The sequence below is a fragment of the Zalophus californianus genome, chromosome 10, assembly GCF_009762305.2.
Source record: "Zalophus californianus isolate mZalCal1 chromosome 10, mZalCal1.pri.v2, whole genome shotgun sequence".
Classification (NCBI taxonomy): domain Eukaryota; kingdom Metazoa; phylum Chordata; class Mammalia; order Carnivora; family Otariidae; genus Zalophus; species Zalophus californianus.
The window spans coordinates 72,919,459-72,945,512 of NC_045604.1; the positions used below are offsets into that span (position 1 = coordinate 72,919,459).

General features: G+C 54.7%; 1 protein-coding gene across 1 annotated transcript in view; it reads right to left on the bottom strand.

Moving 5' to 3' along the window:
- The window catches only part of CORO7 (coronin 7), a 57,257-nt gene that overhangs the window by 26,091 nt on the left and 5,112 nt on the right, over positions 1–26,054 (bottom strand). The window contains exons 4-9 of the mRNA XM_027610058.2: positions 22,963–23,033; positions 22,366–22,549; positions 18,918–18,994; positions 8,101–8,151; positions 2,403–2,489; positions 1,863–1,945 (exon numbers count right to left, since the gene is read on the bottom strand). Coding sequence (XP_027465859.1) covers positions 1,863–1,945; positions 2,403–2,489; positions 8,101–8,151; positions 18,918–18,994; positions 22,366–22,549; positions 22,963–23,033 — 553 coding nt within the window. The remainder of the gene's footprint in view (positions 1–1,862; positions 1,946–2,402; positions 2,490–8,100; positions 8,152–18,917; positions 18,995–22,365; positions 22,550–22,962; positions 23,034–26,054) is intronic.

Genomic DNA, 26,054 nt, shown 5'->3' on the forward strand with positions numbered 1-26,054 from the left:
GGCAGGGCAGGGGCCAGGACTGGGGGATGGTGGGGGTGGGACATTGGTCTGGCCACCCATCTGGGAGTGATTTGAGAAATTCCAGGCCTTGCTGGCCCCGCAAAGCTATTCTTAACTGCTCTAATTACAGGGTCAGCCTTGGCCAGTGGCACCGAAGGGTCTGGGCATCGTTAACTCCTCCAGGGGCCACGCTGGGGATGGGCGGGGGCTGCTCTGCGGGGGAGGGGGACCCATCAGGGGCCAGGGGTGGAGTCTGGAAGGCAGGAAGTGGTGGGTGGAGGAGCACTTGATGGCTAGCCCTGGGTCCCCTTTCAAGGCTGGGCCAGCTCTCTCCTGCTGGGGAGCCCTGTAGGGAAGAGGTTGTCTGGCCTGGGGAGGTGTGGAGGAAAAGATACAAATGCAGCATCAGGCCCAGGAGCTCTTATTCTTCCAATGCAGTGGGTCCCAGTGACTGCTCCCTCCGAATCCCCAGGGCCCAGAGTAAGCAGAGGCCTTGCACTGTGTGGTTTCAAGGTACTGGATCTCACTCAGCTTCGCCTTCCTCATTTGCAAAATGGGCCTCACCAGCTCCCCAACCTCTCCCTGGGTTGTAAGAAGGGGTGGGAGCGGAGGGTCACTGCCGCCATTATCCCTTCTCTGGGAGATGCCCTGGCAAGAGGTCTTAGGGCAGTCAGGCTTTCCCGCCCCCAAATACGGTCCATGCTACTCCTGGAGCTTGGACAGATCACTGCACCTTCAGTGACTCAGTTTCCCTAGCCGTGAAACGGAAGAGGAAGGGGCTGAACGGACAGCCAAGAACCAAGACCCTCTCCTGGCTCTGACCTTCACAGATCCCTGCCTGGGGAGCACGTGGGGGTCCCAGCAAGCCCCTCCAAGACTCCCGGCTGAGCAGGGCTGAGGCTTCTGAAAGGGAACCAGGCCCCCGCCTCCTCCTACCCCAGCCAGGCTGGTCCCCCATTCTCCTGCACCTGTTTCCTCAGCTGTGATACGGGGAGTCACCACTGAGAGCCTCCCGTGCCTAAAGCCACAGCAAGCCCAGGCCCCCTGCATAGAGCTGGCTTGGCCAGTCTCTATGGCACCACCACAAACCCTCCTGCATGCACTTCCAGGAGGATGGAAAGATGAGGTGCACTTGTAGTCCCAAGCTGCCGGGGCACACCCCGCCCTCAAAACGACCAGAGATAGGCGTGTGGCCAGGGCTGAGGAGGTTTCATAAAGCCTGTGAGTCCAAGGCCTGCCTCCCTCTGTCACTTGTGCCTCCAAGCCTGCCAGCCCGTCTGTCTCCACATCATCCCACCTGACATCACCCCATGTCCACCCTGCCATCTAGTGAAGCTTCAGTCTCCTTGACCCTTGGCACCACCAAAATGGCCACAGCCAAACCAAGTACATTCCCACGTTTCCTATCCATATGTCTGCCGGGTCACGGTCAGGGCCCCAAATGCCGACACACGCCAGTGTGAGCCCAGGGGCTGAAAGCCTGCATGACCAAGGGCCCCCTCTGTTGCTAGGGACCACACGGGATGGGGTCAGTAGGCTCATCCGCTCATGCAGAGCTGCCTCACCACCCCCTGCTGGTGAAGCTCCAGGGGGCTTTTGCAGGGCCAGGACCAGGTTTCTTCTGCAAGACCTCGCAGACCAGCTTGAGCACCCCAACCGCTTCGGTGATTAGCCCCTCACTGACAAGATCTGAGCCAGGTGAGGCTGCTCCACATGGACTGGGCCCCTCCACTCCACAGGTGGCCTTGCCACAGCACGGCAGAGGCCCTCACCCCGAGTGTCCACTACAGACCTGGATTCGAGACACCATCCAGGCCCTTGACCCTCCCCCCAGCCCATCCCAGCATGCCAGCCGCTCCTACCCGGGTGAGGTGTCCAGGCTGAGGGAGGTGAGGGCGCTGGAGAAGTGCCGGGTGTCCCACAGCTTCACTTCCCGCTCACGCATCTGCATGGAGGAGGCAAAGAGGGGCTCAGAGGGGCCCATCCCTCAGCCCCCTGGGCTCCCTGGAAACCCAGCGCCTGAGGACACAGCCTGGTACAAGGGTACTTGCCCCACCGCAGAGCATGGAGCGGGGGGGTGAGTCATGCCAGGGAGGGAGAGTCTGGGTTTTCATGTCCTGCCCCTTTAAGAACCCGAAGGTGACAAGGGACAAGGGGCGGTTCTGTCCACCGACTCTGGGGGGGGGGGGGGTGCTGCCACGGTTCCCAGGGTCAGGCTTAGCTATTGCAAATGGAATCTGCCAGTTTTCAGCAGCTGGAGGTCCCCTGGGGCTCTGAGACCCGGCTGCACACAGGGCCGTATATGGACAGGCCTAGGGCTGGCTGGCCATCCCCCACCTCCCAGTGGGGCTCATCCCTACCCTCTTGGTGTGGGTGCCCTGCCCATCTGGGAGTGGCCCTACCTGGTTGAATCCAGTGGACACAAGGTGCTCCTGGGTGACCGTCCACGCCAGCCGACCATCCTTGCTGTTCTCGTGGGCCTCTGTGCTCTGGAGACAAAAGATGGCGCTGAGCCAGGCACCTGGGTGGCTCAATTGGTAAAGCGACTGCCTTCGGCTCAGGTCATGATCCTGGAGACCCGGGATCGAGTCCCGCATCGGGCTCCCTGCTTAGCTGGGAAGTCTGCTTCTTGCTCTGACCCTCCCCCCTTCTCGTGCTCTCTCTCTCAAATAAATAAATAAAATCTTTAAGAAAAAAAAAGATGGCGCTGAGTCGGGGCCTCTTGGGTGGGTCACCTGCCTGGAAGGCCCACAGAGGGCAGTAGGGGCCGGGATGGTAACCCCCAGGGGCTAGCTGGGGACAGGGGAGGCCTCGTAACACTACAGGATGGACCCCAGCTTTACCTTGGCTGAGGACAGCTCTGCTCCCAGAGGGCTGACCTGGCCACCAAGCTTGGGCTCAGTCTGCCTCCTCCAAAGGGTACTGTCGGGGCTGCCTGCCGCAGGGACAGGGCTCAGGGCAGCAGCACACCCTTGTTCCTTGCAGGTATCTGAGAGGAGGCACTCAGCAGCCAGCTGCCATCCCCAGGCTCTGGGGATCCCCATGCTCTCGGAGACCCTCATTTTTCTCACTTATGAGTGGGGCTCACATTTGCAGGGCTGTCCAAGGACCAACTGACACCACATGCAAGAGTGACTGGCCTACTGCAGACCAAGGGAGTATGAGCATCACGGCCGCCTCCTGACTGCCAGGGCCTGGGGAGAGGGCCCGGTGCTAAGCTCTAGGGAATGGTCCCGGAGAGGGCAGATAAGTGCCAAGTGTCCAAGCTCCTCGCTTTCCCGCAGTGCTGGAGCTGCCAGCAGGAAGGCTTCCTGGGCCCAGGGAGGAGAAGGTTTATACCACAGGCAGCCTTGTCCCCAGGGCCCAGGCGGGGGGGTGGGGTGGGGGGTGGAGCAGAGGGGGCCAGAGGAAATGCAAACAGCTCCCTCCCAGTCACCTCGGCCCCTGGAGCCTGAGACCAAAGACCCTGTTACCAAAAATAGCTCACCCCAAACTGTGGCCAGCTTCCTCCAAGCTTCCCACGATCTCCTTGGGAATGAATGAGGGAGGGAGGTAGCCTGGGAGGAGCTGGCCCAGCGTCCCCTCCCCAGCCCGCGGAGGCGGACCCCAGCGTGGGAGACCCTGGAACAGCCCATGTTGTTCAAGGGGCTTTTCTCACTGCTCCCTTCCCCACTCGGCAGCCAGCACAGGAAATCAGGGCTGGAGCCTGAGAACCAGCGCCCCATACTCCTCTCCACGTATGAGGGGCTGTGGGACCAGGGCAAGGTCAGCCGTGCCCTGACACCCTAGAGTCAGTGGTAAGTGTCACACGGGCCCTCCCTTTCACTGGTGTGTAAATATCCCATGTACACAGCAAACCAGATGGCCGGCAAAGCATCGTGCATCATTCATTCATTCAACAGACACACGAGGTCTCCCCAGGCCAAGGACCATGCTAGGAGCTATGGGGGAGCCGGATAGTTCTCAGATGGATGGTCACGTTGTTGGGTGAAGCGGGGCTGCTCATTCATTTACTCTTTCATAATATGAATGTTTGAGCAGCATACTCCACTAGGCACTGGGGACACGTGAAAGTAGGAAGGGTTCCCCAACTCATTGAATATACAACTTGGGAGACATTGCTAAACCAAACAGAAATCACTGTGTCCCTACACATTATTATAAGTGCCAGGAAGGAACAAAGTGGAGGTTAAGGGCACCAGCTCTCCAGACTGGGTGAAAACCTGCCCTGTGACTAACTGCCTCATCCCAGCATGAATAGCTCTATACCTCTGTGCCTATTCCCTCATCTGTAGAAAGAGCACTGTAATGGGACAGACTTTGGAGGGCTGTTGTGGGAAGTGTTAACACTGGTAAATGTTCAGGGTGGCTTGTCTGGCACATATCCAATATGCATTTTCTTAAAAAGCATGATAACAGAGTAGGATAAAAGTATAATAGAGGGAAGTAGATTTAAGGTAACATTTGAGTGAAGGTGGGAAGGACCAGCAGGCATGAGCCAGGCAGGCGGGCCAGCACCTGTGAAGAGTGGGGACCTGGGAGAGCAAAACGGCCAGTGCAGCTACAGGGGGCAGGGAGCAAGGGGGAGGAGGCACCCCCAAGCCTAGGGGCGTGTGAACTGTGATGGAGCATTTTTCATATGGAGGCACAGGTTGGGGACGGAATCTACCTTGGCCCATCTTCTACCTTCCTATTTCACACATGGAGAAACCAGAGGCTTAGGGAGAAGCCACCTGCCTCAAGTCACCCAGCAAGACAGCTGTCAGCTATCTGAGCCTCCTGCCCCCTGGGGGCTGGGTGATTGCTTTGTGTCTGTGTGAGAGGGAACTGAGGTGAGAACAGATGAGGAGACAGAGCAGCAGCTAGAAGGCTGCAGAGCTGGGACCAGGAGGGGCCCCAGGTCCCAGATGCCCCCCAGCACACATCCCTGGATGAGCTCACACCAGGGGACCCAGGCTGCCCACAGGGTGGTGATGGGCAGGGCACTGGTCTCTGAGGACACTGAAGGCACCAAGGAAGCTGAGACGAGGCAGGAGCTTAGCCTGGGCCCAGCATGCCCACTTTGGCACACCTGCCTCAGTGTGCCCAGGGGCCACAGGAAGCCCCACCGTTTGGGGTGGGATGGCCACTGACCGCCTCCCCCTTCTACTGTCCACAGATCATTAAAATGATTTTCATTTTCAAAACTGTCAAGTCCTTCTTCCCTGACCTCAGCAGGATTCAGGGAGGAGGAGCCCTCCTCTCTCCAGATCCCCCAAATTCTCATTCTCCTGAGCAGAGGGGAGGTTTAGCTGGAACTCAGGCAGTCTGCCATCCCGAAGTCCCAGCTCTGTCACAGGAGGCTTTAGGGGAAATCGCTGGTGGTAATCCCCAGCCTGCAGGCCAGGCCTCGGGCTTTCCGCCTCACAGGGGTGGCCTTTGTCCCAACAGGCAGCAGGGCATCCTGCTCATGGAGAAGCCCCTCGGTCCCCTCATGTCTCCCCGACATGTGGCCCCAAAGAGAGAACAGGAGGGGCTGACTGCCCAGCACAGGGGTACCAGGAGCAGGCACATACCCAGCATTCCAGCCGCAGGACAGCCAAATCCCCCGCTCTGTCACCACAGCAGCGCTTCCTGAATGGGGCAGGGCAGCTGGAGGAGTAGCCCTGGGCTGCTGGGCTCCCTCCTTGTCCGAGGGGACCGTCTCTGGTGTAAGACCCCCACCACCCACCTATGCCCCTCCTCGGCCAGGCTCAGTCCTGGGCTCCAGATGCTGGCCCCCCAAGGCCTGCCTGACATACACCAAAGGCACAGGTCTACCAGCCCACGCCAGAGGTCAGAGGGCTCATCCCAGGCCCCCCCTGCCCCTGATTCTGGTGCTGAAGCCTCACCACTCCCTGGACACCCCTTCAGCTGCAGACTGCTACATCCCTGCACACCCATGGCTCCAAGGGCCTTGGCCGCCCCCACCCAGACTCCAGCACATCGAAGGATGAAGAATCAAACAGATAGAGCCTGCCTAGGCTGCCCTGCTGTGACCCTAGGACAGAAATGACTAAAGGGCCAACTTTATAGGACAATCACGAGGGTGGAAAAAGATTGTGTGTGCCAAGGCTCGGGGTATAATAAATAGTCATAAATGCAATCTAGAAACAAAGCTGGGGATGTGGGAACAGGAGGGAGCTGCCCAAGCATCCCCCGACCCAAGCTCAGGTCACACAGGGCGCAGAAAAGACAGCAGAGGACTCCCTGCCCAGCCTCCAGGCTATAGTGACAGCCCCTAGTGCACCCTCCCGACGCCCCTCAACAATGCCCCCCCTCTAGTGGGGAAGGAGGATCTCAAAAGAAGGCGCTCCCAGAAGGCCTCTCCCCCGAGCTGGCCCCTCAGCTCACACCGACCCTGGCCGCCAGCAGTGGTTTTCCTAATAGAAGCCAGGTGTGGGCCAGATGCCCTGGGCGGAAGTGGGGGGCAGGGCCACGAGGAGGGCAGCATTCCAGGCCCTGCTGCCCCCGCACCAGCGCAGAGCACAGGCACCATCCCAGCAGCTGGGAGGGGGTAGGAGCCACCCACGCTCTTCCCAGGTCTCCTTGGCCCAGAAGCCCCGTTCAGGGGGGCTCCCTCCAGAACCAGATCCTCTCCCCCTTCTTCTAGGAACTTGGGATTGGGAGCCCTTTGGACGGCAGCCACTGTCTCTCCACCTCGGCACCATCATGGTCCCCACCCCCCCACCGCCCCACTGCTTGCTGGAGGAAGAGGCAAGGAAGGAAGGAAGACAATGTTGGGCCAGGGGAGCTGGCCCCATAAAATGCTCAGTCGGGGCAAGAATGGGAGTACGATGCAAAGTGCCCTGGACCCTGAGAAAGCTGGAGGTAGAGGGCCTCAGCCTCCCTCCTTCAACCTGGGAACCCCTTTCCAGGCAGAGGCTTGGAGGTCAAGCACAGAAAGCTCCAGAGGGGGGCACTGCTTATACCCACACTGTACTGAGACTCAGCCACAAGGCCAACCTCCTTGGGAAGCATGGCCACGGTGGGCTGGAATGGTGGGTGGGCTAAAACCACCTCTGCCTGGCTTGGTTCACCTGTTAATACAGGACCTCCTTTTGGTCTTCAGCCAGTCAGAAACAGAACTGGCTGGGCTGTCTTGGGCAAAAAGCTGCTGTGGCCTACATGACGGGGATCCCGTGTGTGCATGTGTGCATGTGCATGCTACAGGTTTTGGGGGGAAGGCCCCCCACCCCTGACTACTGCTGATCAGGTTTAGGCTGGTGAATTACCCTTGACCCCAGGTAGGGAACAAGTCCTAGAGATGGACACAGGGCATCTGTGATGGGCCTGGGTTTCACTGGGGAGCTCTTTCCCTGAGCTGGCAGCAGGATCCTGATCTTTACCTTCCTCAGGAAAGAAGCTTCCTCACCTTCTAGAAAAATTTTTTAAAACTGTAAACCTACTCATCCCACTTTCTGCTTATAATGGCTATAATGGCTTCCCCCAGCCCAGGTGACAGGCCCCTCACCACGTGCCTGGCACCAAGCTGACATCAAATGAATGAATGATTCCCCAGTAGCTCAGTGGGTATAGCATGAGCCCAGAACCCATCACCCACTCAGGACTCAAAAGGCCCCAAGCACCCCAAGCACCATCACAGACACAAACCAAACACACTCAGTGCCTGGGTCCCACAGACCCCAAGTACAGAATGAGGGCCCACTGGTTATGAGACTGGAAGCGTACGGGGTGGGTGGCATGTCTTTCTGGCTCCTCCAAGGCTGGCCTCTGCCAACTGTGCCAGGAAGGGTAGGGGGGATAAGGGTCTCAAAGAAGTAGAGGAAGCTGGAATCTCAAATTAGCTTCCTAAAGCCACAGGATGCCTCCACTGAAGGCCTACAGACAGCCAGGCTGCACCCCGCACTGTGATCAAAGTCAGGTCCTTCCAGGACCCAAAACACGTTTCCCAGGAAGAGCTCCTGGTAGCAGAAGCCCACTCCCAGGTGACCCCTACACACCCATAGGGCCGTGGCCAGGGGCACGGGGTGTGGCAAAATCTCTGCCAAGAGGCTGCCCCCACCTGTACCTGCTGGAGCCACTAGAGCCTCAACCCAGCCCCCTGCCCACACAACTCACCTGGGAGGCCCCTGGCTTTGCTCTGGGGTCGAAGATCCGCAGCTGCTTGTCCTGAAAAAGGAGAGAGGGGTAAACAGAGTGCACTAGGACAGGCAGGGTCCTTAGAGGCCAGCCTGTCTCCTCCACCCACAGGCTCTGATGGCCCCAACTCTTAGTACACAGGGCTGGCATCACGCACCAGGGGATCCCTCCCCAGCCTGGTTCCTTCTCACTTCTCCCCTGTTCCTGCCCCAGTAACCCACAATAGAGAACTCAGAGACAGGAGTTCACAATCCCTGAGCACCTACTATGTACCAGGCCTACTACCCGCACGATCTCTCCCCATCTTTCCAACCACCTCATGAAGTGGTGCTATCACCATGACCCCTTCACAGATAGAGAAACTGAGACCCAGAACCAAACTCTAGGCTACCAGCTGGTAATTGCCTGGCCCTGTGTTCAGCCCAGCCCAGAGGAGCACAAAAGATGATGTCATTTCTACACCTAAAGAACCAGGTGTCTAACCAGGATAGCAAGCTTACACATCCTAACCATCACTCAGCATACAGTTACTGACTCAGATTACCTAAGGGTGAAGATGAGAATAGATCAAAAGATAAATATATATATTATATATGTATATATATGTCAAAATAAAACGTCCATACCTTGTATAAGGACTTTATTCCTGTGGAATAATCAGTGTGTGCATGCACAAATGTACATGCATAAAGAAGTGGGGGAGAAAGGAGGCAGAATTTGTATCCACTGACTATGTACAGGCTTGGCCATGATAAATTGTTAAGTGCTACAAGGAAGGTGCAGAATAACATGGATGGTGTGATTCTGCTGCAGCAAAAATAAACAAAGATCTCTATTTGACCACATTCCTGTAGCTTTTGCAAGTTTGCTGAGCAAGAAGAAAGGTCTTGAATAGCATGGGTTGTGCATTAGTGCTGGGTACTGGGGAGGGGGAAAGTGGGGGGTGATTAGCTTTTCCTGTTTTCATCTTAACACAGTTCTACCTTGTTTCAATGAGCATGGATTCATATTTTCATATTTTGAAAAACAACGAACCAGAAATGAACAATTGGAATTTGAAATGAAAAGCACAATACCATTTCCATCAGCACCAAAAAATCTGAAACACTTGGCTATAAATCTAAGAAAAAACGTACAAGATCTATGGGAAGGATACCACAAACCTCTGATGAAAAGAATAAAAAAATCAAATAAGCGGAGAAATATTCCATGTTCATGGATAGGAATACTCAATACCAGCAAGACGTCAGTTCTTCCCAAGTTGATCTACAGATTCAATGAAATCCCAATGAAAATTCCAGCAAGTTATTTTGTGGTTATTGACAAACTGATTTTAAAGTTTATATGAACAGGCTAAAGATTCAAAACGGTCAATGCAATACTGAAGGAGAAGACTAAGTCAAAGGACAGATACTGCCCGACTTTATTCTAAAGCTCTGTTAACCAATACAGTGTGGTATGGGTCTAAGGACAAATAGATCGAAGAAAGATAACAGACAGCCCAGAAACAAAACCCCATAAATACAGTCAACTGATTTTTGACAAAGAGTGAAGGCAATACAATTGGGAAAAGACAGTCTTTTTTTTTTTTAAGATTTATTTATTTATTTTGAGAGAGTGAGAATGAGAGAGAGAGAGAGCACAAGAGAGGTGGGAGGGTTAGAGGGAGAAGCAGACTCCCCGCCGAGCAGGGAGCCTGATGCGGGACCCGATCCCGGGACTCCAGGATCATGACCTGAGCCGAAGGCAGTCACCCAACCAACTGAGCCACCCAGGTGCCCGGGAAAAGACAGTCTTTTCAACAAATGATACTGGAACAATTGTACATCCACAAGCAAAAAGATCAATCTACACATAGACTTTCCATCTTTTACAAAAATCAACTCGAAAGGGATCACAGACCTAAATGAAAAATACAAACCTACAAAAGCTCTAGGAGATAATACAGGAGGAAATCTCAGTGACCCTGGATTTGGCAATAACTTTATTTATCTATTTTTAATTCACTTTCTCTCCTTTTTAAAAAAATATTATTTCTTTGAGAGAGAGAAAGAGAGAGTGTGCGCAAGCTGGGGGAGGAACAGAAGGGGATGGAGAGTGAAGTGGAAAGAATCTCAAGCAGACTCCGCACTGAGCATGGAACCTGACATGGGGCTCAATCTTACAACCCTGAGGTCATGACCTGAACCAAAATCAAGAGTTGGACGCTTAACCAACTGAGCCACGCAGGCGCCCCTAGTAATGACTTTTTAGATACATCGAAAGTACGACCTATGAAAGATAAAACTGGATTTCATTAAAACCATAAACTTCTGGTCTACAGAGACACTGTTAAGAAAATGAAAGGACAAGCCAGAGACCAGGAGAAAATATTTGCACAGCATGTATATGAGAAAAGACTTGTATCCCAAATATACAAAGAACACCTAAAACTCAAAAATAAGAAAACAACCCAATTTAAAAAGTGGGCAAAAGACCTGAATGAACACCCCACCAAAAAAGATACACAAGATGAAAAGTGAGTATGTGAAAGATGTTTAATATCACATCTCATTAGGGACTTATAAACTAAAACATCAGTGAATTACCACTGCACACCTATTAGAATGGCTAAAATTTTAAAAAATGTTAACACTGAATGCTGGCAAGATTATAGAGCAACAGAAATTCTTATTTGCCAATGGGAATGCAAATGGAACAGTAACTTTAGAAGACAGCCTGGCAGCTTCTTACAAAGCCAAAAATACTCTTGGGGCGCCTGGGTGGCTCAGTTGGTTAAGTGTCTGCCTTCGGCTCAGGTCATGATCCCAGGGTCCTGGGATCGAGCCCCACGTTGGGCTCCCTGCTCGGCAGGAGGCCTGCTTCTCCCTCTCCCACTCCCCCTGCTTGTGTTCCCTCTCTCGCTGTGTCTCTGTCAAATAAATAAATAAAATCTTTAACAAACAAAACAAAACAAAACAAAAAAAACAACTCAGGAAACAATACGCGTTGGCAAGGATGTAGAGAAGTTGGAGCCCTTGTGAGCTGTTGGTGGGCAAGTAAAATGGAGCAACCGCTGTGGAAAACAGTGTGTCAGTTCCTCAAAAAAGTAAAAATAGAATTACCTTATGATCCAGCAATTCCCCTACTGAGTACATCCCCAAAAGAAGAGAGAAGAGGTCACACAGAGCACATTATTATTCCCAGCACTCACAGTGTTCTGCATAATGGCCAAGAGGTGGGGGTCACCCAAGTGTCCACGGACAGAGGAGTGGGTCAACACAGTGTGGTATACACGCATGATGGAGTATTATTCGGCATGAAAAAAGGAATCCTGTCACATGCTACAACACAGAGGAACCTGGAGGACATTATGGTAAATGAAATAAACCAGTCACAAAAGGACGAATAGTACATGATTCCACCTACCTGAGGTATCTAAGCTGGTCAAAAATCACAGATATGGAGGGTAGAATGGTGCTTACCAAGGGCGGGGGCGGGGGGCAAAGGGAAGCTGTTGTTTAACGGGTATGGAGTTTCAGTTCAGGAGATCCGTTTCACAACAATGTAAGTAACCTTCACTTCACTGTCGACTTAAAAATGGTTAAGATGGTAAATTTTATGATGTGATTTTTACCACTATAAAGAAATAGCTGTCAATCCACAAAAAGACATGGAAGGCCCATAAATGCACATTACTAAGTGAAAGACGCCAATCTGGAAAGGCTACATGTTGTATGATTCCAACCATATGACACTAGGGAAAAGGCAAATCTCATAGAGACAGCAAAAAAGAGAGGGAGGGAGGGACAAAGGGGTGAAGCCCAGGGCACTTTTAGGGTGGAGAAGCTATTCTGCACAATGCTGTAATGTGGGTGTATGATGTCGTGTATTTGTCAAAACCCCTGATGTGTATTTGTCAAAACCCCGACAATGCAACAGCAAAGGTGAACCCTAATGTAAATTCTGGCCTTTAGTCAATGTAGCAATATTGGTTTAACTATAACAAATGCATCACACCAACCAACATGAGACCAGATGGGGGTAGGAGGGATATAGGAACTCTTGGTACTATCTGCTCAGTTTCTGCCTGGTTCCTGCCCAGGTGCGTGGGATGCAAGGCTAGCAAACAGTCCCTGCCGAGTACTGGACTCTGCAACCCACAGGCAGTCACAGGGAACTTCGGGGAGAAACTCAGACCTGAGATGAATCTCCAAGGACAAGCAGAGCTTGCATTGGGAAGGGAAAGGTATTCACAGGAAGTGGAAATGCATGAAGGAAGATGTGGAAACAGGAACTTGCCGACACATGACATGAAGGGGAAGACAAGGCCATGCAAGGAGAGGAGATGGTGGGAATGGAGGGGCTGGTGGGTGAGTGCACAACTGGACAAGAGCGGGGGCCAGCCCAGGGGCCTTGAAAGCCCGGCCTCCCGTGGCAGGCCAGTCCCAGGTCTTCCTGACGCACCTGGCGGGGTCCCAGGGCTCTTGGGTCACTCCTGGCAAAGTCTTTCCAGCTGCCGTTTACCGAGCACTTGCTGTGTTGATGGGAAGCAGGCACAGTTCAGGAACTAGCTAGCTGTGCAGCAGCATCAATTCACACCACTCCGCAGCTCTGGGCTCAGGAGGATGCGGTTTCGAGACAGACAGAAGAGGAGAGAGAGACACACAGGACCGAAACAGGCAGAAAGAACAGTGAAACATGGAGAGAGACGGAGACAGACGGAGAGGACAACTAGAGATGGAGGACAGAGACAGGGCAGCAAAAGGTAGAGAAGAGGGAGAGACAGCGAGACAGTGAGAGATAGGGGATCTTGAGAGATGATGGGCAAGAGAGAATGCCTCCTTGGGGCGCCTGGCTGGTTCAGTCCGTGGAATGTGCGACTCTTGATCTCAAGGTCGTGAGTTCAAGCCCCACGTTAGGTGTAGAGAGTACTTGGAAATAAAATATTGAAAAAAAAAAGAGAGAGGATGCCTCCTGACAGCAAGGGCCACTCCCAGCTAAGCGACAGAGCCAGTTCCACCACTTATGGGCTCTGTGACCCAGGCAAACCCCCGAGCCCTAGGAAGGAAGAGGACGACGGATGGCAGCACCTCTCAAGGGTCAAAGTCCCAACTCTTGCCACTCCGGGTACTCCCCAAAGGCAGCCAGGCCAGTAAATGCCAGAGTTCGACGTTGGATCCATACCAGAGGTCATACTGGGCACCGAAGGCCGGGCTGTGGCAGAGGGGGTAGCACTGGGCTTTGGAGATGCACGGACCTGCCGGGCTCACAAGGCACAACCAGACCCCGCCGAGCCGGAGCGCCGCTGGCCCGGCCATCCGTGAGGCCGGCGCGCCCCCTAACGGCTGCCTTAGTTGGAGGCGCAGGGAGGAGAGCAGGAAGGGGAGGGAATCAGGGGTCCTGAGAGGTAGAACCAGCCAGCCAGGTGGGAGATAGTGTGGACAGCGGGAGGCTCTGGGAGGAAGCAGAGTGTTTCCCACACCCCACCCGACTCAGGCAGCCCTGTGTGTAAACCAAGAGCCCAGCCTGCCACCACAGGCTAAGCAGAGCTCAGGCTCCTTCCTGCTGAGGGCAGGCCCACTCACTGGCTCCCTCAACATGCTCAGGACAAACCCACCGGCACCTCCTCCTGACCTTCAGTCACGGGGGTGGCCTCCCCTTCTGCACATTCCCCAAAGATTTTGGCATATGACACACCCACCCAGGATCCTGAGGATCCCCCCTTTATAGAAGAGGGTGGCGGCGAACACAGGACTGTGGTGTCCCCAGAGACGGTGCTGACGGGTCATGGGAGTGGAGGTCACACGCTGCTGGGACAGTGTGCCTTCCAGGACACTGCATCCAGACAACAGCATTGTAAGGTGCTGTGTCCCCACAGGTGGAGCACCTAGGTCCAGGAATAGCAGGGCAGGGGGGAGGGCTCTACTCCAGCGACCCACTCAGGAAATCTGCATTTTTCCTCCCCACAACTTTAGGTTCTCTGGGTCTAGAGGGGACAGGGAGTTCCACTGGCTTGAGCTGTGGCCTCATCACACTCACCCTTCCTCAGGGGACACCGGCAGGCCAGAAGCTGAGTCATCATACCAACAGGAGGGGGCAGGACACAATGGGGCACTCTGCAACTGGGTTGCTCTTCAGCCCCCACCCCACCATCCAAACTAGGTGGTAAATGGGGCTCAGATCCCTGGGGAGGAGGGGCTGGACAGCTCCTGCACACTTCCGCAGTAAACCCTGTGCATGAAATCCCCAAACCTGACACCTCTTCCCTATGCTCTAGGTCCTCCTGCTGGTCACCAAGGCTTGGAACCCGCACCGCCCCCTCTCCTGGAGGCTGCAACACTCCTCACAGTCTCCCCACGTCCCCTCCTGTCTCACCCCCACAGTGCCACCCCCCGTGCTGTGCCCCCCCACACCACGCCCGCTGCTCTCGCTTGGCTTTGTTCGTGCCCTCAGCCCACCCCACCTCCCTTTGCCTGCAGCTGCTTGCAACTCCTCACCAGGCTGCAGAAACCCTGGAAGACATCTTAATCCATCGCTTTGTAGCCTCGGCAAAAACAGAATCAACCATGCTGAGCTGTGAGCTCTGTGGAAGGAAGGTGCCTCTCTGACTGCTCCACGGGCAGTGATCCATGTCAAGCCTCTAGACACCTGACCCTCAGACATCCTGCCTGGGGCTAGGGTGGGGGGCCCAGGACAGAGGATGTAAGACCCAGAGGAGCCACCTCTCCTGGCCACAGCCTACACTGACCTTGGGGGCCGCAGCTATTAGGTGAAGGGCCTTCCAGGTCATACCCGCAGGCCAGAGGTACACAACTGGTGGGACCCCCCTCACAGGCAGCAGTCTGGCCTGGCAGCCAGAGCTCTAACAGAGGTGGCCCCCGCTTGCCCTGAGCCCCGCAGCTGGCTTCCTTCCTCCCTCTCCAGGGCCACGGTCCAGGCAGGCTGGTCTGTGCAAGGGCCGCTACAGCCAGTCCCTGCTCAAAACATTCATACAGGAGGAGACCACACCTACCCCTCCTGTGAGGATGCTGCCCTCCTCGGCCCAGGGTGGCTCTGCCACTGGGGAAACCACAGCGCCTTCCTGCCACCCCCCATCACAGCTGCCCAGCTATCATGTGGCTGCAGATCTGATCCCTTCAGGTCCTACTGGGGCTGTCAGGCCAGAGAAGGGAGGCAGCCCCAGTGGCCAGGCTTTCACCTGCAGAACCAGTACTCCTGCTGCCCCCATTTTTCAAGTGAGGAGCGCAGGCTCAGAGGGCCGGTCTGCTCACCTACAGACACACAAGTCTCCTCCCAAAGTCCAGCCTGCAAAGCACAGCCTCCATGAGAGCTGGCTTTACTCCACTGGAAGACAGCTGGCTAAAATCTATCAACCACCTTACCAATCTTCATAGCCTAGAAGCTAGCAATATCCCTGGTAAAAATCTAGATCAGGGGTGGGCAAGCTAATGCCCACCGGCCAAATCAGCCAAATCCAACCCCAGGCCTGATTCAGCAAATACAGTTTTACTGCAACGTGCACACACCCACCCACTGACATTTTGTCTGTGGCTGCTTCCTTGTTACAAGGTGGTGGTGCTGACAGATACAGCGTGGCCGGCAAAACCCAAAGTACTTACTGTTTGGTCCTGCACGGAAGTTTACCAGTCCGTGCTCTAAGCTAAGTCACGTTGAAAACAAAAACCAAAAAACAAAAGGCAAAACAAAACAAAACACAAAAATAATTTTTTTTTAAAAGATTTTATTTATTTGGGGCACCTGGGTGGCTCAGTCTTAGGTTAAGCGTCTGCCTTCGGCTCAGGTCATGATCTCAGGGTCCTGGGATCGAGCCCCACATTGGGCTCCCTGCTCAGCAGGGCATCTGCTTCTTCCTCTCTCCCTCCCCACTGCTCGTGCTTGCTTTCTCTCTCTCCCCCTCTCTCTAGCTCTCAAATAAATATTTTTTAAAAAGATTTTATTTATTTATTTGACAGAGAGAGAAAGAGCGGGGGAGCGGCAGAGAGAGAGGGAGAAGCAGGCTTCCGCTGAGCAGGGAGCCCAATGAGGAGATCGATCCCAGAACCCTGAGATCATGACCTGAGCTGAAGGCAGATGCTTAACCGACTGAGCCACTCAGGTGCCCCAAGAAACAAAATCTATATACAAATATATTCAGATGTTACAACTTATAAAAACAGTAAATTGGTAAACCAATACGATATTTTGTATGATGGTCGTTTAGTTACTGATGAACTGGAGAACATATTTATTATGCAGAACAGAATGCAGGGTAGAGTAACCTGGAGAGCATGATCTCCACACATAAAGAGATGCCTTGTTAAAGCTGAGACAGAAAGATGTCAAAATGGTGACTGGTGTTGTCCCTGGGTGGGAGGATCGCAGGTGATGTTTTTTCTTTAAGTTTTCCCCTGCTCACCCAAATTAGTAAAACAAGCACAAACGACTGTACTTTGGTCCCCAGCATAAACGACTGTACTTTGGTCACCATAAAGTAAGAATTTCCCGAGAGCATCTTTGTCCCTCCCTCCAGGTCTCCTTCGGTGCACCTCTCACACACAAGCGAAGGGCATGGAAATGCAGGGCAGAGAGGGCTTCTCATTGGAGGGAGAGGTCATAGCCCAGAACCCTGTCCAGCTGCCTGGAATGTCTGTCCCCTCCTCCTCAGTGAGGGCAGGCCCAACCTCACTGTCCCTGGGAAGCTGTGCTCGTCCACGTGGAGCCTGAGCAAGCAAACCACACCATGCTGTGTGACCACCCCGCCTTCCAGCAGGGGCTCCTTGGGGGCTGGCAGCCCCATGGACCCTGGAGCTCAGGCCAATGTCTAGAACCTACTGTCTGATGAACCAAATGGGGAAAAAGCTGATTTAGAAAACTGGGTCAGGGGGCACCTGGGTGGCTCAGTCGGTTGAGCGTCCGACTCTTGATTTCAGCTCAGGGCATGATCTCAGGGTCCTGAGATCGAGCCCTGTATAGGGGTCCAAGTTCAGTGGGGAGCCTGCTTGACATTCTCCCTCTCCCTCTGCCCCTCCCCCTGCTCATGCACACTCGCTCTCTAAAATAAATAAATCTTAGGGGGCGCCTGGGTGGCTCAGTTGGTTAAGCAACTGCCTTCGGCTCAGGTCATGATCCTGGAGTCCCGGGATCGAGTCCCACATTGGGCTCCCTGCTCAGCAGGGAGTCTGCTTCTCCCTCTGACCCTCTTCCCTCTCGTGCTCTCTATCTCTCACTCTCTCTCTCTCTCAAATAAATAAAATCTTAAAAAATAAAATAAAATAAAAATAAATAATCTTAAAAAAAACCCTGGGAGGGCGCCTGGGTGGCTCAGTTGGTTAAGCGACTGCCTTCGGCTCAGGTCATGATCCTGGAGTCCCGGGATCGAGTCCCACATCAGGCTCAATTCTCCCTCTGACTCTCCCCCCTCATGCTCTCTCTCATAAATAAATAAAATCTTAAAAAAAAAAAAAACAACCCTGGGAAATGGGGCTTCTAAGAAGGCAGAGAAATTTGGAAACAGGATCCCCCAAGTATGCAGACCCCATATTTTCTCCCTCAGAGAAACCCCTGACACCCCGCCCCTGCAGTGAGCCCCCAGAAGAGCCCTCACAGACTCCCATGTCCTTCCATACTGCGTGTGTGGCTCTAGGACGCAGCAGGTCCCCAGAAGTCCCGAAGCTCACCCATTTCCCCAATCCAACAGATAAGCACTATTCACCTCTCAGCTGACTCTTCCTGGTGTCCCCAGCCACTTCCCTCGGGGACCCTGTCGCCCTGGCCCTCAGGGCATAGACCGCCAGCCCTGTCTTGGCTTCCTTCCTGCCACAGGGTGGCTCCTTCCGTCTCCCGCACAGGTTCTGACCCTTCCTTCAGGCCCACTCTACTACCCCAGGAGGCGTCCTGCCCTCCCTTTTAGATACTGCCCATCCCTGCAATGTTCTGTCCACACTGCAACTGGAGAGCTTTCAAAATTCAAATCTGCTCACCTCATGCCACGGCCCCCTCTGGCTTTAAACGCTCCAGGGTCTCCTGCTGCTTCTACGGTAACAAGCGTAACCCTGGGCACACCACTCCAGCCTTGCCCACTGCTCTCTGCACCCAGCCCCTTCTAGGCCTGCACCTGTCGCTACACTGCCCAGCTCTCCCCACCCAACCCCAGTAACTCTCCCTTTGGGGCCCCTGCCTGAGGCCAAGCCTCCTGGCCTCTCAACCAGCTCAGAGCTCCTCATGTCCCTCTCTCAGAGCCTGTGTCACGGCTCACACTGATCTTCTCATCTGTAAGATGCCTTGGCCCATGTTGGCTACTCTCGCCAGCAGGGGACCAGGTGGGCATAGGGCCTGGCATCAGTGAGGACCCTGAGGCCTGCTGACTGGGTGTGAGGGCCAGCACAAAGCCCTGTGTATGGATGCTGCTCCACACGACACTCTGGAAAGGATAGTAGTGTGGACAAAGCACACAGCAGCCAGGTGAGGCTGGCTGAGGATGGAGGGGAGTCCAATACACAAAACAGCGCCGTGGGGGGGAGGCTAACATGGGGCTTAGCTTGAGCCCCTATCTGAGAGGGAACCCAGACCCTGGAAACTGAAGGGGTGTGGGGGTTTCCAAATGCAGGTGTGAAGCAGAAAATGTAAAGGCAGCTGAGGTGAAGGGATTCACAAATGCCCCTGACCTGAGTGCTTTTCTGCCCCATAAATCTCACCAAGCCCGCCAGGTACAGCCCAGGACATGCGCTCCTCAACATGATATCCCCGCACAGAGCCGGGCACGCCTCAGTCCCCACCACAGGCACTTCCCCAAGACTCACGGTCCAGCTGCTTACCTTGCACATTGTTCCCACCAGGGCTCCATCCCGGCTCCAGACAGCACCCTGCACCAGGTCCCCATGGGCCACCAGCTCTGTAGAGAAGCAGCTAAGGTCAGGAAGGGGCCCAGGGTCTCCCCACCCTGTGCTGGGCAATGGGGGCACCAGTGAAGTGGGCACAAGAGGGCCTAGCTTGGGGTCACGCCCAGGGCAGAGGCAGCAGCTTGCAAGGGTTTCTCTCCAGCAGGAGGAGAAAGGGCAGCGCCTCCTTCCAAACCCGCTGCACTGCGCCTGGACTTCTTCCTTCAGCCCTGCCTGCATCAGGCCACGCTTCTACTCAAAAACCTTCTGAGCCTCCCTGATCCTTGCTCAGCCTGGCTTTCACGTCCTACCCAGGCTTATTTCCAGTCACTCACCAACACACCCCAACTGAGTCACACCAGCCCATGGCCAAGCCACACACATTCCCACCCTGGGCCTCTGCTTGGGCCATCCCTGCTCCTCCCCCAGTGTGACAGTTTTCAAGTATGTCCACAAATTATGTGATGCTCGTCCTATTATAGGTTGAATTGTCTCCCCACAAAAAGATGCTAGGACGCCTGGCTGGCAATGTCGGAAGAGCATGTGACTTCTTGGTCTCAGGGTAGGGAGTTCGAGCCCCACATTGGGTAGAGAAATTACTTAAAAATAAACAAATAGGGGCGCCTGGGTGACTCAGACGTTAAGCGTCTGCCTTCAGCTCAGGTCATGATCCCAGGGTCCTGGGATCGAGCCCCACATTGGGCTCCCTGCTCCACGGGAAGCCTGCTTCTCCCTCCCCCACTCCCCCTGCTTGTGTTCCCTCTCTCGTTGTGTCTCTCTGTCAAATAAATAAATAAAATCTTAAAAAAGATAAAATAAACAAACTTAAAAAAAATGCTGACGTCCTAACCATCAGCACCTATGTTGTACTTTTCTTTGGAAACAGGGTCTTTTTTTTTTTTAAAAGATTTTATTTATTTATTTGCGAGAGAGAGAATGAGAGATAGAGAGCATGAGAGGGAAGAGGGTCTGAAGGAGAAGCAGACTCCCTGCTGAGCAGGGATCCCGATGTGGGACTCGATCCCGGGACTCCAGGATCATGACCCGAGCCGAAGGCAGTCGCTTAACCGACAGAGCCACCCAGGCGCCCTGGAAACAGGGTCTTTGTGGAAGATAACTTAAGCTGATATCGTTAGGGTAGGTCCTAGTCCAGTAGGACTGGTCCTCGTGAAAAGGGAAATGTGGACACAGAGTCAGAGGTGCACAGAGGGAAGACGATGCGAAGACTTGGAGAAGACACCACGGACAAGCCGAGGGGCGCCAGTGGGGCCTGGGACAGACTCGCCCTCGTTGCCCTTGGAAGGCACCAGCCCTGCCCCGACCCCTGGGTTTCAGGCCTCTGTTCTCCAGACTATGAGACAGGAAGTTTCTGTTATTTGAAGTCATCCAGGTTGTGGTCCTTCATTACAGCAGCCCTAGTGATCTAACGCACCCTCCCTTCAAAACGTGAAGCCTAATTCCCTTTGTCTTGAATGTGAGCAAGACTTAGTAACTCACTTCTAACGAAGAGAGTCTGGTGTAAGTGGAGACTTCCAAAGCTGGGCCACTCAAGGCACTGCCGCTTCCTCCCTGCTCTGTCCCCCATGGATGGTCCACCAGAGGCAGCCAGCCACCATGCTGCGGGGGTGCTTACGCAGCCCAGGGAGAGGACCCATGGCGGGGACTGAGGTGTCCTGCTCACAGCCAGCAATGTATCCGTGAACCCTCTGAGAAGCCGAGCCTCCTGCCCCAATCAAGTCTTCTGATGAGGAAGCCAACATCTCCACTGCAACCTCTTAAGAGACCTGAGCATGAACCACCCAGCTGAACAGCTCCCAAATCTCTGACCCTCAGAAACTGTGAGATAATAAATGTTCATAAGGGGCACCTGGGTGGCTCAGTTGGTTAGGCGACTGCCTTCGGCTCAGGTCATGATCCTGGAGTCCCAGGATCGAGTCCCGCATCGGGCTCCCTGCTCAGCAGGGAGTCTGCTTCTCCCTCTGACCCTCTTCCCTCTCGTGCTCTCTATCTCTCATTCTCTCTCTCTCAAATAAATAAAATAAAATAAATCTTTAAAAAAAATAAATAAATGTTCATAAGTATTTTAAGCCTCTACATTCTGTGATTATCTGTTCTGCAGCAGCAGACAACCACTTTGCCCAGGCTTCCTGCCCTGGGATTAACCCCAGCCCTGCTGCCCACCTGCTCCTTAGCCTTGGGCCCGTTGTTTAACCTCATCTGTGACATGGGAATGGCAGCGCTGCCCGGTGGCACCACTGTGCCGAGTCGGCAGGAAGCCCTCAGCACAACACCAGGCCTGCGAGGGCTTGAGACACAGCAGTTACAGCTGAGTGACCCCCTGATGACAGACTACCTGGACCCCTCTGCTTCAAAGGTCAGGCCGGTCTCCTGGATGGTACCAGGAGCTGGGCAGTTCACACTACCGACAGCCCTCGGGTCGTCTCTCTGTCCCAGCCCGAGGTGGGGACCTCACCTCGGTGAGCCTGGCCTACCCTGGACACTCCACACAGCCCTAGAAGGCAAGGCCATCCTTTAACTCTCAGAGCCTGCGTCTTTGCCCTAAAAAGGGGATGAGCATGTAAGGCCCTCGGCAGAAATGACGTTGTGGCATCACCAGAGAATACAAGGCATCTGCATGGGTCACAGGGTCATAACCATTCACTGAGGAATCTGACCCAAAGCTGTCATCATCTATGCTTGTCTGATTGTGTCTCCCCACATGTTGAAGCCTGACTCCCGCTGTGACGGTATCTGGAGGCAGGGCCTCTGAGAGGTAACTGGGTCATGAGGGTGGAGCCTCCTGAACCGGATCAGTGACCTGGTAAGAGGCCCTGAGCACCCCTTTGTCCCTTCCGCTGTGAGGATACACAGCAGGACGGCCATCGGTGACCCAGGAAGCAGGTTCTCACCACACCAAGTCGGCCGGCACCCTGACCTTGAATGTCCAGGCTCCAGAACCATGAGCAATGAATTTCCATTGTTTGTAAGGCCCCCCGGCTGTGGGGGTGGCTTAGAGCAGCCACCAGACTTGGAAGGCATGAAGATAGGCTCAGCCGTGAAAGCAAGAGCAGAAGCCTGGGGGAAGGGGCTTCAAGGCGGCAGAATCCCTGTCAGGCAGAAAAGCAGCCAGAAGTTTGTTTTCAAAACCAAAGTGACACACCACTCGAGCAATACCAGTAGAAGGAAGGTACTTAGGCATACAGAGGAAAAACAAGTTCACGAGATGAAAACAGATGCCTATACGAAGTGGGATGGAGCATTTGTGATATGTCGGCTAGAATCTCACAACCTTTCCTCCCACGGACACACATACTCTAAAATTCACAGTACCGAACACCTAGAGCGATGGAGTGCTGCCCAGACAGGGGCTGCTGGGCAGGGGTACCTGTGAGGGCCTGCTGCTTGGCTACATCCCAGACTTTCACGGCCGTGCCCGCTGCGCTCGCCAGGACGCCATCCGCAGCGGGATGGAACTGCAGCACCTCTACCTGGACAGGCTCTGGACCCAGCACCAGCCCGGGCATCGAGGGCAGCACCTGGCCAGGGGCGGGCAGGCGCCACAGCTTCACCTACGGGAAAGAGCAAGTCTGTGAGCCCAGGGCCGCCCCCAACCCTGGGACTGTGCTTGGGCATGGGGGCTGTGTATCCCATGTGAGGAAAGACAGGGCAATCCAGCCCAGGATCACGGGGTGTCATTAGAGGCAGGGGTGTGGGGGGAGCTGGGAGACATGGGGCAGGGGCTCTGCTCCATCTCCTCCAGTGTCCCCCACCACCCCAGCCCTGCACTCCTCAGGCAGCCCAGCAGCAGAACAGCAAGCGAAGTCCACGGCTCCCAGCAAGGGCACGGGAGCACAAGGGAGCTGGTGTGGGCCGAGGAACCGAGACTCCGGGCTAGCCCGGCTCTGGAGGCCTGTGCAGGGGCCGAGGGCCCTGGAGGGAACTGGGAGGGACACTGAGCAGTTCATCCAGCAGCTCCACTCACCGTCCTGTCAGCTGAGCCCGTGGCCAGGAGGAAGTCATCAAAGGGAGAGAAGTCCAGGTCCGTGACCAGGTCTGCGGGAAAGCAATGGCTGACACAGGCCTGGCGAGAACTTACCAGAACTTTGTTTACAGCCCAAGAGGATATCTCCCCAAGGTGGGGAACCACAGCCCAGGGTTTCAGAGATGGGACAACTCTGCCTACACGGTGGCAGGCTGAAAGTCCACGAGGAAAGGCACTTCTGGAAATCCCCGCCTGTGGTACACAACCCCCAGGATGCGCCAAGGCCCTGGCATCAGGAGGTTAGCAGCACGATGACAGGCAGAAAGTTCCTCAAAACACCAAGCACCTGCATGTGCCCCAAATCCAGAGCCCAATGCAGGGCCTGGCCTGCAAACATGTGAATGAATGTGAGTGCCAGCCCTGCTCTGGGTCCACGAGGGATTCACAAACTGGACACCACCCAGCCCTGACAGACCCTCAGCACCTCCACAGCGAGAGAGAGAGAGAGAGAGAGAGAGAGACACACACACACACACACACACACACACACACACACACACACATCTGCAGATGTAGCAAGAGGTAGGCTGAGTACGGGGACTCTAAGGTCAGGGCTCAGGGCAGCTTCATGGAGGAAACACGGTGAGCCCTGAAGAATATGAAGGACTAGAATAGGTCAGACATCAGGGAAGCGGGGGCCTGGGTGACATACCCAAGCTAGGAGCTCTCTGCCCCTCAAGTCCCCACCGGGGGGTGGGGGTGGGGGGGGTGGCCAGAGTGTATCTGACCCGGAGGCTGAGCAGCCAGATTCTCTCTTAAGGGAATTACACCCGGAACTGGAAGGCCTAGTGACAGGGCGCCTCAGGGACTGGCCTGGGTGGAGGGCAGCCAGCTGGGAGGGAGCCGTCAGCTCCCATGCCAGGACCCTCCTAAGGCCTGCGTGTCCAGCTGCTCCTTTGGTTTTGGAAACTCCCCAGGCCTTCAGCTCTGGAAGCTCTCCTCTAAATCCCTTTTTGGCTAAAGCAAGCTGGAGCTGGTCTCAGTTCTTTGCAACCCAAGAACCTGAGCTGCTCAGCTCCAGAAGGCCAGGAGAGGGAGACAGGGGCACACCGAGTGAGCCACAGACCTGAGAGGAAACCCACATTTCCTGAACCTCACCAGTGGGGGGAGGAGGCCAGGGCTCAGTGTGGGGGGTGGCAGGGAATTGTGAGCATGATGGCCAGGCTTGCATCACCAGGGTAAGGAGCGCAGTGACTATTTCTGCTGCCTGCCTCCACAGGGGGTATGTTTTCCTCTCAGGCCAGAGCCAGACTGACTCTGAAGAGAAAAGAGAAGGGCAGGGACACCTGGGTGACTCAGTTGGCTGAGCGGCTGCCTTCGGCTCGGGTCATGATCTCAGGGTCCTGGGATCGAGCCCTGCATCAGGCTCCCTGCTCTGCGGGAAGCCTGCTTCTCCCTCTCCCTCTGCTGCTCCCCCTGCTTGTGCTCTCTCTCTTTCTCTCCAACAAATAAAATATTAAAAAAAAAAAAAAGGAGAAAGAGAAGGGGCAGATGAAGACAGGCACCGCTTGGGACAGCCCTGGTCTGGACTCCTGGAACCCCTGCCACCCTGCCTGTGGGCTCCGCACTTGACAGGGCAGGGCCCAGGCCAGATGCAGCAGCCAGCATGACCAACCTGGCATCCCCGAGGAAATGAGAAGCGGTGATGTGGCCAACCTGAGTGCCCAGCTGAACTGGCAGGCCCGTGTCCTTTATGTGCATTTACCTCACCAAATCCTCACAACAACCCCTCAGGATGGCACTATGGCATGATCCCCAACTGGGGGACAAGGACATGAGGAGAGAAAGGTTAAGTAATTTGCTCAGAGCCACACAACTAAGAAGGGGCAAGGCTGACTGATGTCAGGCGGTCAGTTCGGTTTCAGAACCTACATCTTCAGACAGCACCACACTGCCTTTCCCAGTTCGGAGCAGGTCCCCAGCCACCCCACAGCCCAGACCGCAGGAACACTCTTCAAATGCTTCCCAGCACTCTGCTCCCCTGGGTGGCTGGGCTGAAGGGCACTTGGCCCTGACCAGGAGGCAGAAGGTACCCCCGAAGGCAGGGGGACAGCCAAAGGCCAGCCCACTACACTCTCCCCCACCAGTGGCACCTCAGAGGGCACACTGGTGCCTGCCGCCTCGAAGGCAGGTTCTGAGGAACTAGAGGTGCCCCCAGAGCAGCATTCTGGCAAGGCTGTGAATAGTTGAGGCCACAGTGAGCTACACCCTATCAAAAGAGGCCTGGTCCAGCTTCTCCTCAAAGGCCCCCCAGTAATGGGGCTCACTACCTGACAGACATCAGCAACCTGGGGCAGCTCCCCCACGGGTAACATGCATCAAGAATACAGGGGCCAGGAGTGCCCAAGGGGCTCAGTTGGTCGAGCGGCCCGCTCTTGGTTTTGGCTCAGATCGTGATGTCAGGGTCCTAGGATCGAGCCCTGAGTCTGACTCCACACTCAGTGGGGAGTCCACTTCAGGATTCTCCCTCCCTTTGCCCCTCTCCCAATGCACGCGCACACACACATTCTCTCTCTCTCAAATAAATAAATGAATCTAAAAAAACCAAAAGAAACAAAAAAAACAATACAGGGGTCAGACAGACCCTGGTTCCAAGTCCAGTGTTGGTAGGCTCCTAATCTCTTTTAGCCTTAGTTTTCTTAGCTAAAATATGGGTCATTTAAAATTTTTCTTCAAAAAGGTGTAAGAGGGCGCCTGGGTGGCTCAGTTGGTTAAGCAACTGCCTTCGGCTCAGGTCATGATCCTGGAGTCCCAGGATCAAGTCCCGCGTCGGGCTCCCTGCTCAGCAGGGAGTCTGCTTCTCCCTCTGACCTTGCTCTCTCTCTACCATTCTCTCTCTCTCTCTCTCTCTCTCTCTCAATAAATAAATAAATAAAAATCTTAAAAAAAAAAACATAAAAAAAAAACCCAAAAAGGTGTAAGAGGGCGCCTGGGTGGCTCAGTTGGTTAAGCAACTGCCTTCGGCTCAGGTCATGATCCTGGAGTCCCGGGATCGAGCCCCACATCGGGCTCCCCGCTCAGTGGGGAGTCTG